Source organism: Letharia columbiana (assembly GCF_014066305.1).
Source record: "Letharia columbiana isolate WasteWater2 chromosome Unknown Sc0000003_s0, whole genome shotgun sequence".
Taxonomy (NCBI): Eukaryota; Fungi; Ascomycota; class Lecanoromycetes; order Lecanorales; family Parmeliaceae; genus Letharia; species Letharia columbiana.
Window position 1 is genome coordinate 543174 of NW_023501039.1, and position 12464 is coordinate 555637.

At 49.9% G+C, this 12464-nt stretch overlaps 6 protein-coding genes and 2 non-coding genes across 8 annotated transcripts; 6 read left to right on the top strand and 2 right to left on the bottom strand.

Annotated features, from left to right (window-relative positions):
• Nucleotides 1-640: 640 nt before the first annotated feature.
• HO173_001630 (uncharacterized protein) lies at nt 641-871 on the top strand (the record flags this gene model as incomplete). The annotated part of the gene is made up of 1 exon (XM_037303569.1): nt 641-871. One exon carries the CDS (start codon nt 641-643, stop codon nt 869-871), a length of 231 nt encoding a protein of 76 aa, XP_037169291.1.
• Nucleotides 872-1636: 765 nt separating this feature from the next.
• HO173_001631 lies at nt 1637-1718 on the top strand. Its single transcript has one exon. It is a non-coding gene; the product is annotated as a tRNA-Leu (tRNA).
• Nucleotides 1719-1842: 124 nt separating this feature from the next.
• Nucleotides 1843-1929, top strand: HO173_001632. The gene has a single exon. It is a non-coding gene; the product is annotated as a tRNA-Leu (tRNA).
• Nucleotides 1930-3245: 1316 nt separating this feature from the next.
• HO173_001633 (uncharacterized protein) lies at nt 3246-4525 on the bottom strand (the record flags this gene model as incomplete). The annotated part of the gene is made up of 3 exons (XM_037303570.1): nt 3246-4052; nt 4106-4289; nt 4350-4525. 3 exons carry the CDS (start codon nt 4523-4525, stop codon nt 3246-3248), a joined length of 1167 nt encoding a protein of 388 aa, XP_037169292.1.
• A 337-nt stretch (nt 4526-4862) lies between these two features.
• Nucleotides 4863-5207, top strand: HO173_001634 (uncharacterized protein; the record flags this gene model as incomplete). The annotated part of the gene is made up of 2 exons (XM_037303571.1): nt 4863-4899; nt 4951-5207. The coding sequence occupies 2 exons, from the start codon at nt 4863-4865 to the stop codon at nt 5205-5207; spliced, it is 294 nt and encodes a 97-aa protein (XP_037169293.1).
• A 284-nt stretch (nt 5208-5491) lies between these two features.
• Nucleotides 5492-5763, top strand: HO173_001635 (uncharacterized protein; the record flags this gene model as incomplete). The annotated part of the gene is made up of 2 exons (XM_037303572.1): nt 5492-5495; nt 5549-5763. The coding sequence occupies 2 exons, from the start codon at nt 5492-5494 to the stop codon at nt 5761-5763; spliced, it is 219 nt and encodes a 72-aa protein (XP_037169294.1).
• A 405-nt stretch (nt 5764-6168) lies between these two features.
• HO173_001636 (uncharacterized protein) lies at nt 6169-10761 on the bottom strand (the record flags this gene model as incomplete). The annotated part of the gene is made up of 5 exons (XM_037303573.1): nt 6169-7649; nt 7806-8235; nt 8390-8670; nt 8819-9146; nt 10705-10761. The coding sequence occupies 5 exons, from the start codon at nt 10759-10761 to the stop codon at nt 6169-6171; spliced, it is 2577 nt and encodes an 858-aa protein (XP_037169295.1).
• A 203-nt stretch (nt 10762-10964) lies between these two features.
• HO173_001637 (uncharacterized protein) lies at nt 10965-12308 on the top strand (the record flags this gene model as incomplete). The annotated part of the gene is made up of 4 exons (XM_037303574.1): nt 10965-11030; nt 11090-11170; nt 11226-12232; nt 12287-12308. 4 exons carry the CDS (start codon nt 10965-10967, stop codon nt 12306-12308), a joined length of 1176 nt encoding a protein of 391 aa, XP_037169296.1.
• Between the last annotated feature and the right edge of the window lie 156 nt (nt 12309-12464).

Below are 12464 nucleotides of genomic sequence, written 5' to 3' on the forward strand. Positions count from 1 at the left end.
ACGATTCGGCTTCGGCGTGCAGGGCGTGGGAAGGTAGGTGCTCTGCGTCACTTCGGATTAGCTGACTGATTTGTTCCATCCTCTCCTGGATCATTCAAGCAGTCCTTTCAGGACGGAATATCGAGTTCTGAACCTGACTTGAATAGTGCGAACGGAGACAGGCAGAATGGCACTCAATGCGGCTCTGGCATGGCTAAAAACCTGACGGCAGAGACACTACCGCTGGAGTGCTGGCCCAGCGATGAAGGTAGGGATGTGTATGTATCGTCTTGTATAGGAGGCAGTATCATGTTCGGGAGAAATCGCTTATGTTGCAAGTCATCGGTCCTTGGTGCCAGCGCTTCTCTGTAATATAGGTCTCACAAGTGCATTTGGAATACAACGATTAGAGTGGGCGCACACATTCAAAGCAAAGTGTCACTAACCGCATCTGGGATTGTGTATCTGCGAGGTCGGGTGTCAACATGCAGGTGAACCGTGTCTGCGGCGAGTCCGGGCTGTACATGCATTCTAAGCTCAAAACCCACCCGGCGGCGATTTTTGCCAGCGGTTTGCAGCACTTACATCTCGCGTAAGCCTTCCTGCGAACCCAAACTACCCAGAGTAATTAGGTTCCGAACAATTCCCAAGGACCTTCATCATGGACGGCCGACTCCTCCGCCTCGAACGACCGGGCTCGAACAATGGCTACTCGACCGCATCGTGGAGGATCGCGAACCACCCCGGCCTGCGCATTTCCGATGCCCAGATCCCAGCAAGCCCTCCCTGCATCCTCCTCCAGCCAAGTCGCGACGTCGATCACCTGATCGACTACCTCACGAGGGTGCTGAACGAGAGCTTCGGGGCAGACAATGGCTGGACGTTATGGTAATTTACGGTTTCCGGCTCCATCTGCGTGACTGACTGATGGATGGCTGCATGTTGTTGGAAGATGTAGGTTGACTGGTAGTGTAGGCGCTTACATGCGATTGGGAGCATCGAAAGAGGTCTGGCGGAAGTGAAACGCGGTCCAGCGGGGATTCCGGACAGGGTTAATATTATCATTGTGCGGAAGAAGCTTCCGCAGGGCACGGCAGTGGGAGGAATACATCGGCAGGTAGATGGGAGCAGATGAGCTTTGGATCTTCATCCATAAAGGGATGATGACCTTTGACACAGGCGTTTCAGAGACGGTGAAAGAGATCTCTGAGATGGAGTAAAGTAGAAGCAAAGCTCGGAGAGAGTATGCCATGATTGTAGATCAGACGTCTGCTCAGTAGAGTCATGTAGCTAAGACTTCTGGGGATGCAGCAAAAGTCATGCATAGAGGGCGACAAATCTGACTGCAGTTGTTGAAGATCTACATATCGGGCGCCCTGTGAGAAAAAGCGACAATGGTCATAAAGTCTCTCAAGTGATTGTCATCCTACCTGCAAAAATAGATGCCCATGGGCGTAGTCTTCTATATTCAAGACTTTTTGACCAGAAGAGCCGATGTGCTTTGGTTGACAACGCGAAAATGAACAGAGAGGGAGCTTTCTCCTGTTGGGTTTCGAGGATCTGAAATCCCCTCTATGCATGAATTTTGCTGCATCCTCTTACTTTTACCAGGTCAGTGAGCCACAGGTAGTGATAGGATTTCGTTAACAATTAGACCGCAAGGTTGGCCGAGTGGTCTAAGGCGGTGGATTCAAGATCCACTATCGAAAAATGCGTGAGTTCAAATTTTACACCTTGCAGATGTTATTGTTTGTTTTTGCTCGTTGTTTCTAGCGGAACGACCATGGGTATGTATAGCGATGGTGTAGCAACAGTTTCATTGATTCTACACGGTGAGTCATAGCTGTCAACAGGAACCCCACAACAATAAAAGGTTGGCCGAGTGGTCTAAGGCGCCAGATCAAGGCTCTGGTATCGATAGATGCATGGGTTCGAATTCCATACCTTGCGAGAGATTTCTTTGCGTTCACTGCTTCTTTTCGATATATCAAATGGCGGATATCCTCTGCACATGACGTCCAATTTGGGCCTCTCCACTTTTTCTTGAACAAAGACCGGTCCATCGTGAGAACGTTGTGTCCAAGGATTCTCCTTTTGCATCTATGCATGCCGTCGGCTCATTGCTGCTGCTGCTTTCGCTTTGTTGAGATCCAACACAAGTGGCCAGGCATGCTTCTCCATTGATCTGCAACTCCCGTCATCCCCTTCCAACGCGTACAACCACCATGGACCAAACCACCGAATTCGCTTTGAACGGATCCATTCAGGTGACAGATCCTCCGACCAATGGCGACTCATGACCAGGTCACTAGGGCTGGACATGGACGTGCGCAGCCTTCCAAGCACTCCTCTCCTCTCACACATTGACGGGGAACCTGCTATCTACCAGTGTCGCGACGAAGTAATCGATCGGCTGAGCGATATCACGACGAAGAGCTTTACCACATTCGAAGCCCCGAGGGATTGGACTGCTTGGTATGACACTACGAGAGATTGGACGATTCCTCATACACAACGCTAACTGAGTTGCTAGGCGTTTGTACTCAGTGGAAGGGTGGAGATTGGTCGCGCTGCCCAGATCCATACAGCGAAGCTCATCATGACCCGGAGGAGGATCGTTCCGGTGGAGAGCAAGGCGCGACAACGACCCGGAAGGAGGTCGTTCTTGGGGGTATCATGGGGTAGGAGGTGACAATGAAATGGGATGCCAGAGAGCGCGAGGCGAGCATTGCGCATTTCGAATGTACCTCGAGTTGCAGGTGGTGTGTCAAATGGCCGTATCGTTCGTCAAAATTGCAGGTCAAGCCCATAGATTCCTGTCAAGCATCAACTTGGAGAAGCACCTTTGCCCTATCTGAATACTGCCCGAGACCGATTTTTCATCAAATGTCCCACTCCGTTGGAGCAGAGAATATCTTGTTGCCATGCTTTGAATCCATAGCCCTTTAAGACAAGCACGTATCTACTAAAGCCATAAGCTTCGGCTGACCGAGACTTGAGTCTGTGGAAATCGTGATGCAAAGGTGTGGCAAATAGCTTCAGATATCACCATCATGGTCCAAGTCTGAATCTATTGTCGAAGCAATGACGACTTTCAGCAGCCTTGGTTGCCAAGTGGAAGGAGTTGAGCTACTCCACCCATGCTTGCAAAGCTTGTGGGCGCCCTCTGCAAGCAGACAAGTTTATATAACCCCAAATCTGCCAGGTCTTGTCTGATCACGGCGGGTCAATGTATAGTAGTTTGGTCCTTTTCGCTCAACCGTCGATCACGGCTTTCTTAGTTTTTCACCGAACCACTGCCCAATCTCAAGCATATGCTTCTCGTCCCACAACCCAATGCCCTCCCTTTCCTCAACCTCAAAATTCCTTCTAACAATGGGCTTCGCATCGGCTGTCCTTTCGACTTCCGAGCGTCTGAAGCTTTTTCGCATCAGTTCAACGAGGTCTACCCCTTGATCCTTGAACTCGCAATCCTTCCCTAACCCCACTCTTGTCCAAGGTAACAGCAGGTTCGAGCCCGCTGGTGGATATTTGCGAGCCGAAAGACGCTTCTTGGCAATCGGTAAGAGAAAATTCTCACCCTCCGGACCACCGTTGAGAAGGCTTTCTTCAGTAGATGTAGCAGCCTGGTTCGGGATCTCAGAACTCGGTGTGCGGAAAAACAGCAGCGGACTTGCAAATGGGTCGAAATATCTTTCTGCTTTCGAGAAGAAAGCGTCTCGGATATCGCAGAGGCCATTGACAGAAAGAGACCCATTGTTAGCGCCTCCGGGAAAACCACGAACTTTGCGGAAGATTCCTGCTTGGGGAGCGTTTCGTCTCGCAAAGCTTGGGGTCAACGCAGTCCAATCAAGGATTGGGTTTCCGACTGCCAGAGCGCTGATGCCTTGGGGCTCTAGCTCTGCAGGCGTATAGAAGCACTCTGTCAGAGCCAGCATCGTAGCTAGGCTTCCCCCAGCCAGCTCGCCGCATACACCGATCTTCGAGGGTTTGGTGGTCATCCTCAGTCCTTTATAACCTGTATGAATACCGCGGGCAAGGTTCGCTCGAGTCCAATCATAACCTGCGAGTACCTAGACATTGCATTTAACTCCACGTCTTTCCGTAAAGCATCCAAAGTACCGACCATATGTATAGGAAGTGGATAGCCATTCTGTGTCGAGAGCCTATAATTTATCTCAACAGCAGTGGCATTTGCGCCAACGGCGAGATCTTTGAGATGAGATTCACACTGCGTCGGCGTAGGAATGCCGCGCCTCAGGAAGATGATGATGGGGCTATTACTTTCTGGCCTGGGAGGATAGCGAATGCTGCAAAGGTATCAGCAAGGCTATAAAGCGTTCATGTTTAGATGTGACGAGTTCGCCTACCGTAATTCGACTGACTTACCAATACCAAGTTTGATCTTGACATGGGTTTCGTCGTCTATGGTCTTGATAATGGGGATATTGTAGGAGTGGTATTGATTTCGGCCTACGCTGGCCAATATTCCTCCGGCAGGTTGTAACCTGAAAATGGCAACAGCATCGCTGATCAAGCTTCTCATTTCAGCCAAAGCTAAAGGAGCGAAGTGATTTGGTGAAGGAGCAGGTGGAAAAGACCCCTGGGCAGGCGCTGCCGAATATTTGCCAGTGCTATCTCCGGCCGACTTCGGGGATTATTCTACTACCAAGCGTGCAGCTTACTTACCCTGCGTTGTTTCTTTCGACATTTTTTGCCTGTTTATGGAAACCTACTGCTGGCATTCGTTTACATTGATCTTCCCGTACAAATATCGTTACTCTGCGGCAAAACTATAAAGTGTATCGCTCGAAAACAGTTTTGGCAGCTGCGAAAGGACAGTGAAGATTTCTTCGACACACTCTGCTGACGACTCCATCGGTATGGCACCCGTAATCCACTGCGTCAGGCACGCTCAGGGTAAGACTCCAAGACCACATAGGGCGTAAGTCTCCTTGGCTGACTCAACAGGCTATCACAACCTCTCCGTGGCTAATCACAGTTTACCGGACCCATCCCTGACTCCATTCGGGGAAGAACAATGCCATAAATTCGCCCAAGACTCCCCCTACTATCAATCAATCGGTGCCATAGTCGCCTCGCCCCTCCGTCGAACTATCTACACCGCCTTGTACGGCTTCAAACCCCGGATAGAGAAGGGCATGTCCGTCATCGCTCTCCCAGAAGTGTGCGACTGGGAAGGGGGCACCCTCCGCGAGTGCTGTTGAGAAGAGAGCGAGGGAGGCGAGACAATGGTTGAAGGCTAGGCCGGAAGCCGAGATTGTGGTTGTTACCCATGGTGGCTTCCTTCACTACTTTACCGAAGACTGAGTTCGTAACTTCGTACATTCCGGAGTAATTCCTCCCTTTTCAATGCCGAGTTCTGAGTTGCAAGACATATTTCGGGAGCAAACGTCTCTTCCTACTCCCGAGACTTGTCTTGCGAGTCTGAGTTTTGCCTTGAACTACAACGCTGACTCCGAAATGTGCGCAGTCGGACTTCGACAAGGCCATGGGTACGTATGGACGCTGGGTAGATGATGGGAGGACGAGGCTAACAACTACTAAGGTACCGGTTGGAAAAACGTCGAACTCAGGTCCTACGAATTTGCCAATGAAGATGGCGAAAACGCCTCATTGGTCGAAACGAAGGGTTCCAGGGAATCGAGACGCGGCAGCGAGGTACCCTTGACGAAAGAGGAACGTTTGAATCTACGAGCGACAGCAAAGAAGATCAAGGATGGCGATTTATATCCTGTACAGGCGGTACAAGGGAAGGTGTGATGACATGTGATTGTGACTATGACTGCTTTCTTACCGTGCCATAGAAAAGGCTTTGCAGAGTGATGACGAGAGAGGATGGATTGGAGCATATTGAAGATTTGAATTGAAGTAAACGAGAAACGTGATAGAGCGTAGACCCTGCAAAGCCTTTCATCCAACATCATTAGACGCAAAAAAAGACTAATTTCCCAACAACAAATTTCATGATGCCAGTAATTGTGCGATGATCATGTACAGTACTCGCGTGTGCTTTTCATACCACGATATTCCCCACTCGGCCGTCGGACTCTACCTACCATGCAAACCCCGAAGCCGAAGACTTTTGGTCTTTCCAGCCATTCGTGTCAAAGAGAGATCACTCATTTCCAGAAACCAAAGACGTCAAAGTTACCCAATGACTAGGGATTACCCTTGGACAAAGGTCTCCGTGGTCCATCCGTACTTCCTAAACAGCCTACCGCTATAACGTCGCAGAAGGTCAAACCGTATTTCGTTCCCGGGATGAGGCTCATGGAAAATGATGGAAGATTCCGGCTTCCATGCCGGTTCGAAAAGCGACGCCGAGCCGTCAAGAGACTTGATGCTGAAATCAAGCTTCTGCATCGCAGACACAAAGTCCTTCCACGAGACTTTGGCTCCGATTCGATCCTGGACGTCGGCTGGAAAGAACTTTCGCATGGTTTTGTAGGGTGCCTTCGCCAGCTCGAACACCTGTGCCTGAGGCTCAGCCGTAACTTCTGCCTCTGGCTCTCCAGCCGCGCCGAGGTCCGGTGGAGGGTTGGCCACACCGCGCGTCTTGACTTTCTCCTTCGGTCGTGCGGCAAGTGGTGTGCTGCTTTCTGCTTCCGTTTGGAACGTCCGTAAAGCCTCAATTTCCTCCGGTGTTGTATGTGGGGTTGCCTTCTTTTTCTGTTTTGGGCGGACTACTGCCGACTGCCAGGTACCAGTACGCTCAATTTTACGCTCAGAAATCCTGTCTCCCATGAAGCCATTGAGTGTCTTCCCGCAAGTCTTTGTGAAGTGCTGATCTACCTGCTGCCAGAATGTGTCAAGCATCGTCTCTTCTGCGCGAAGTCTGTCAATGGTCTTTTGTGTTCTTCTCGCATTTGCAGGGTAGTCGAAATCCTGGGCTGGTGTCACAAATTGATCGAGGCTGACGCCTTCCATCTGCTTCTGAATCATGGCGATGATTCCGATGCGCGACTCCACATCGGCAAGAAACGAGTCAAGATCCATCGGGAGCTGAATTCGAGGTTGATGGCAACTCAACCGCGCATGGATCTCCCCAAGTGCGGCCGTCTCTGACAATGTCTTCGCAACCTCGGTGGTGATGAGGCCTTTCTGTCTCTTGTCCTTGCGCATGATCCGTTCTACATCGTCCAGGATGTTTGGGACGCCCATCAGCGCTGTACGCTCAGGATTCATGAGGTCATAAACCATCCCTATGATGGGCGGAATCTCCATGTCCTTCCGAGGAAGATAAGCAATACTACCGTCGTTCTTGCGGGTGCGGTCAAAGTACTCTCGTATTGGCTCACTCATTGGTAAAACCTTTCGCAGGTCCTCCAAAGGGTATTTTGTTAGCTTGTCTATTACGAGCACAAAACTCGCAAGCGCCTCTTGGTATTTGTCCGGTAGTGGCTCGACGGGCGATGTCGCGATTCCAATGTGCAATCTTTCGAGCTTCTGCAGGTCCTCTAAGATAATATCCCATATTATCAGATACTTGTATGCGGCATGAATGATATTGCCACAAGCTGTTTGCAGAATTTTACCCTTCAGCGTTGTGACATCCTCGCTGTACACCCTTTCGAAGACGTATAGGGTCATTTGGTAACGGTGTTGCAAGACATTCTGAAAATAAGACGGGTCTTCTCTTAGCGCCCCTACACAGATTTCGGAGTCAGCATGAGTCTTTTGAGACAAAGACCTCGAAGTGTAGGACGGATCCAAGAAGTACATAGACTGCTTTGCTCCTGAAAATAGTCTTGGAACCCAGTCCCTGGTACCAGAGGAGAGGAGTTACTTGAAAGTACACGTACAGATCTCATCTTCAGCTTCGTCCTTTTTGGCAGTAGCCAGCTTTCGAAGGTATTCAAGAGAGAAATGCTGAGGTTGGCGATAGGGCGCTTTGGTGTTGACTTCCACCGTTGATTCTGATGGAGATGTCTCATCGTCAATGATGAGCCCAGCATGAATAGGTTTGACTGATGCTTCAGCCTCCTGAGCCTGAGCATCGGTTCCAGCGGTGGGCGCAGCTTGCGCACGGTCAATCGTTGCTCCCGCTTTCACACCTCGCATGAGATCCGTGCAGGTAATCAAAAACTGCAGCGTCCTATCCTGTATCTCAAGCACAATCAACCCTTCGCTGGGATTGAAGCCTGTGCCCATAAGAAGACTCTGGATAGAACTCGAGTCCCCCTTCCAAGAGACGATATCTCCATAGGCTTCTTGTGTCATTTGACCGCTCAGCTGATGGCAATATTCGAGTCAGCAATGCCTATTCGAGAATGGGCTTGAGCCTTGAAATATGTCTACAGAGTACATTTTGGCAGCACATGTCTCTAGATTCATAGGTTGGTGTTGAAAGCAAGAACAGCAAAGACTGGGCTCCGGGAGTACGTACCATCATGGTGTACCCCGTACACGTCATTATTTTGACGGCATCGGCTGAAGCAGCCATCCGTATTTGCAGCGAATCCGACCAGGCAAAGGCTTCTGGGTCGTTACGCGTTCGGGACTCGATGAACAGCAGTAGGTTTTTCGACTTGCCAAGATCTTCAACGTTGATGTGGGGCATGAGATAGGCATTTTTGTGTTTGGTCCCATCCCTTTTACGCTCCAGGCTCCACAAAGATCGTTGTTGCCTAAGTGCGTCGAAATCTGGCCTATGTACTAGGGGTATATCTATCAAGATTTCGAAGTTAGCATTTCCATCTGAAGGCGGGTTTTGAGTCCCACAATAGTCCTTGGTAGTCTAATACTCTGAAATCATTTCTTTGCAACTCCCTCTTCTGCCTAGGCAAGGGAACAACGGCTGAGAAAATTGGCTCACCTGGCCATGCGGTTAGGAGTAACTTTCTCCGCCTATCAGGGTTCCGGTTCCCCCATCGATGCTTTAGATCACGACCATGTTCCGCGAAGATGGAGCCCAATCTTTGATGGTTGGCGAAGATGCTTCGAGTCCGCTTTGAAGCTTCTAGCTGAATGTCACGGAGGGCTGTGCCATGTTCCTTGTCCGATTCCTCTTGGGTGGTCACTAGGAGACGTTCTAACGCTGGGGCCAGTACTTGAAGCGTTGCTGCGTACTGAACCTCTTCTGTGCTGCGCTTTGGATCCAAAGCCAAAATGGAGTTTATCAGTTGAGAGATCTCTTCTTGGGTCTGCTTTGCATTTGGAATTAGAAGCAGTCTTGCTCTGGAACGAGAGTCCATCTTTGTAGCTTGTGTGGAAATCAAGGAGCATAGACTGAGGGAATTTTTAAACCCAAGCAGTATGTGTGAGAAAACTTACCCATACTTATACGGCCCAACATCTTCAACGGAGATTGTGTTCACGCAAAGTGGGGAACATTGGGAGATGATGTGTTAACCTGATCACTGAGAGAGAGCCAATGACGGCATGTTTCCTACAGTATCCGGCAACATGTTCGCTGCAATGTTGTGTGTTGACTACCACAGACTGGATGCATGCCGGGACCGCATTCACACAAAGCGGGGAAAACCAATAGATAACCCAGTTACCCGGTCACCAAAAGAGTTAAAGCCAGAAGTTTGCCTGCAGCTCCTGGGTTGAATCTCACGGAATGAATATATGCCGAGATTGCTTGTAATCTGCTTCCTGTCAAGGCTGGCAGCACAATAGTGGTAAGGCTGTGAGCGAGATTAAGTCACTAGACCGGACAGTGGCAACACGTCTTGGATTGAGCCGAACACATGATATGAAAAGCCGACTGGATACTAATGACATGGTTCATAGACCAAATAGAAGCAATAGCCCAGGCATCCTTCTTCCTTTCTCTATTTTTATATATTGGTCACTGTTCTCCCCATAACTAGTGACGTTCTTGTTTTCAAGTATTAGCAGATATCCTCATGCCTTATAGATGTACTGCAATTTCGTTGTGAAGATTGGATGAGAGCCCTTCATATCTGCAGTTGCTTGTCAAACTCATTATTGCTTGTCAAACCCAAACTCATTTGTGATGAAAGGGGAAGAGTTTGTAACGTCAAGCCAGGACAATGTGTCAGGCCCAGATATTTGTGAGCCAAACGGCAGACTAGTGAGCGATGATACCAGCGACTCGTAATCGTATTAGGGTGCTGAATAGCTCTGGGCCAAAGTTTCTCAAAGATTGGAAAAACGTCCTTCTTGTCGTTAACACTCAGGGAAAGCAATCTCCGCTTTCGTTGAAGGGGGTTTTATGAGCGTATTCTCATAGCTCTGCTCCCGGCAGCATGAAAATGGCCCGTTCAGATATCACCTGCCCTCATACATCGAATGGTCAGCTGGCAGATGGGCTGTTAATTTGGATGGGACTGTAGCCGCTCTCATTGCGGCAGCAATATGGAGATCTCATGCTCAGAGCAAAAGCAAAAATGTAGATAAAAGTGCCGAATAGTTGTACTGAAGGAGACGCTGAGTAACAAGAGACATGGCGTGTCAATATGTGGCGAAACCTGGGGGTCAGGGTGGGCTGTCTGCGAGGCCACCATCTACTGAAACCTCATCTGTGCTTTCATGTATTTAAGATAACATACAATGCTGCGATCACATAAGCTTCAACCAAACAAGTTGACGGAGCTGTAGGAGCAGTGACCCAAGCAGAATGGATTCTTTGAGAGGTTGTAGCTAGCTGGCGTCAGATATGGACCGGATTCTCAAGTCACTTTTCCAGCGCAGATCCAACATCACTTATGAGGCTAGAATGGCAATTCTTACAAGGCACGAAGAGAGCAATGGAATAAAGGTTTGACGAGGTGATGAGTAGTCGTCCATTGAATTTTGGGTGGTCGTATTATTACCATAACTTTCACTCTACCGAACCCTAAAAGTGCGTCATTTCTCTTGGCACCGCCGACGACTTACGCGCGGAGTTGTTGGCGGAGCATACTGGTCATAAACTCACGAGCACACCCTCCTCCACTCTCGTTAAGAAACAACCAGCTTGATATCTCAGAGGCATTGATTCGGCGGAGAAAATGCCATTTGGAATCAACAATCCATTTCCTACTTCTGTAGCCAGCGAGTGCAAGAAAGCGGGAAAGGTGATCTCGTGGCACCTCGGTACTCATCAGGCTATCGCTCACTGACTTTGCATTGACAGGTCCTCGCATCTTTCATAGACCCACGGCAATCTTTTGGCCCAGACAAGGTTATACCACCTCAAATCTTAGCCAATGCAAAGGTATGAGACCTCGTCCCCAGCTGATGTGAAGCCGCACTCTGATAGATCACACTAGGGTCTTGCTATCATCACAGTCCTCAAAGCCGGCTTCCTAGGCTCAGGTCGTTTCGGTTCCGGAATTGTCATCGCCCGTCTCTCGGATGGTACCTGGTCAGCGCCGTCAGCCATTGCGACAGGCGGCGGTGGCTTCGGTGGACAAATAGGATTCGAGCTCACTGACTTCGTCTTCATTCTAAACGATGCAGCTGCCGTTCGCACATTCTCTCAGAAAGGTTCACTCACGCTCGGCGGCAATGTGTCCATCGCCGCAGGACCCATTGGACGCAATGCAGAAGCTGCAGGAGCAGCCAGCTTGAAGGGTGTGGCAGGGGTGTTCTCGTACTCGAAAACAAAGGGTCTCTTCGCTGGTGTCAGTCTGGAAGGAAGTGTCCTGATCGAACGTCGCGACGCAAACGAGAAACTCTACAACAGCCGTATCACGGCAAGCCAGTTGCTTGAGGGCGGTGTCCGCCCTCCTCCAGCCGCAGAACCTCTCATGCGGGTTTTGAACTCCAGAGTCTTCGCCGGAGTATCGCCATCATCTTCAGACGCTATGTACAACGACATCCCCATCTATGATGACAGTCACGACAACGTCGTCTGGCAAGGCGGTTCAGGCCGTGGCTACAATGAAGGCGTGCGCACAAATCGCACCGGATCTATGGCAAACGACTACGAATACAACGAGGCTCCGAAACGGGCCAGTACCTGGAACGATGAAGTCTATGATCGGCCACCCAATAGCGGAGGTCGAAGCCGGACCAACACTGTGGGAGAGGACTATTCGTACAGCGACTCACCGAAGCCTGGCAGACCTACCGCGCCGAAGCCGAAGTTCACACCAAAGCCGATGGCGGGAGCGACGGGGAAGGATCAGGCCATTGCGCTGTTTACCTTTGATGCGGATCAGTCTGGTGACCTAGCCTTCAAGAAAGGAGAGATTATTACGATCACAAAAAGAACGGAGAATGCATCGGACTGGTGGACGGGGACAATTGGGAACAGGACGGGGATCTTTCCTAGGTGGGTGACCTGCTCGATTCTTTCCCATGAATATACCAGACTAACGTTTGATAGCAATTACGTGGAAGCTGTCTAGCATGAGCCATCCGGCCTAATGATACCCGTAAATCCGCAACCTGGTTCATTGTCACCGCACGCGATTAGCAAGCGATGGAGTTTGGTTTGGAGATCTTCCACTTCCGCGAGAAGCGTTGTGCATCTGTCTCAATTCCTAGTATCTCAACATTAGGTG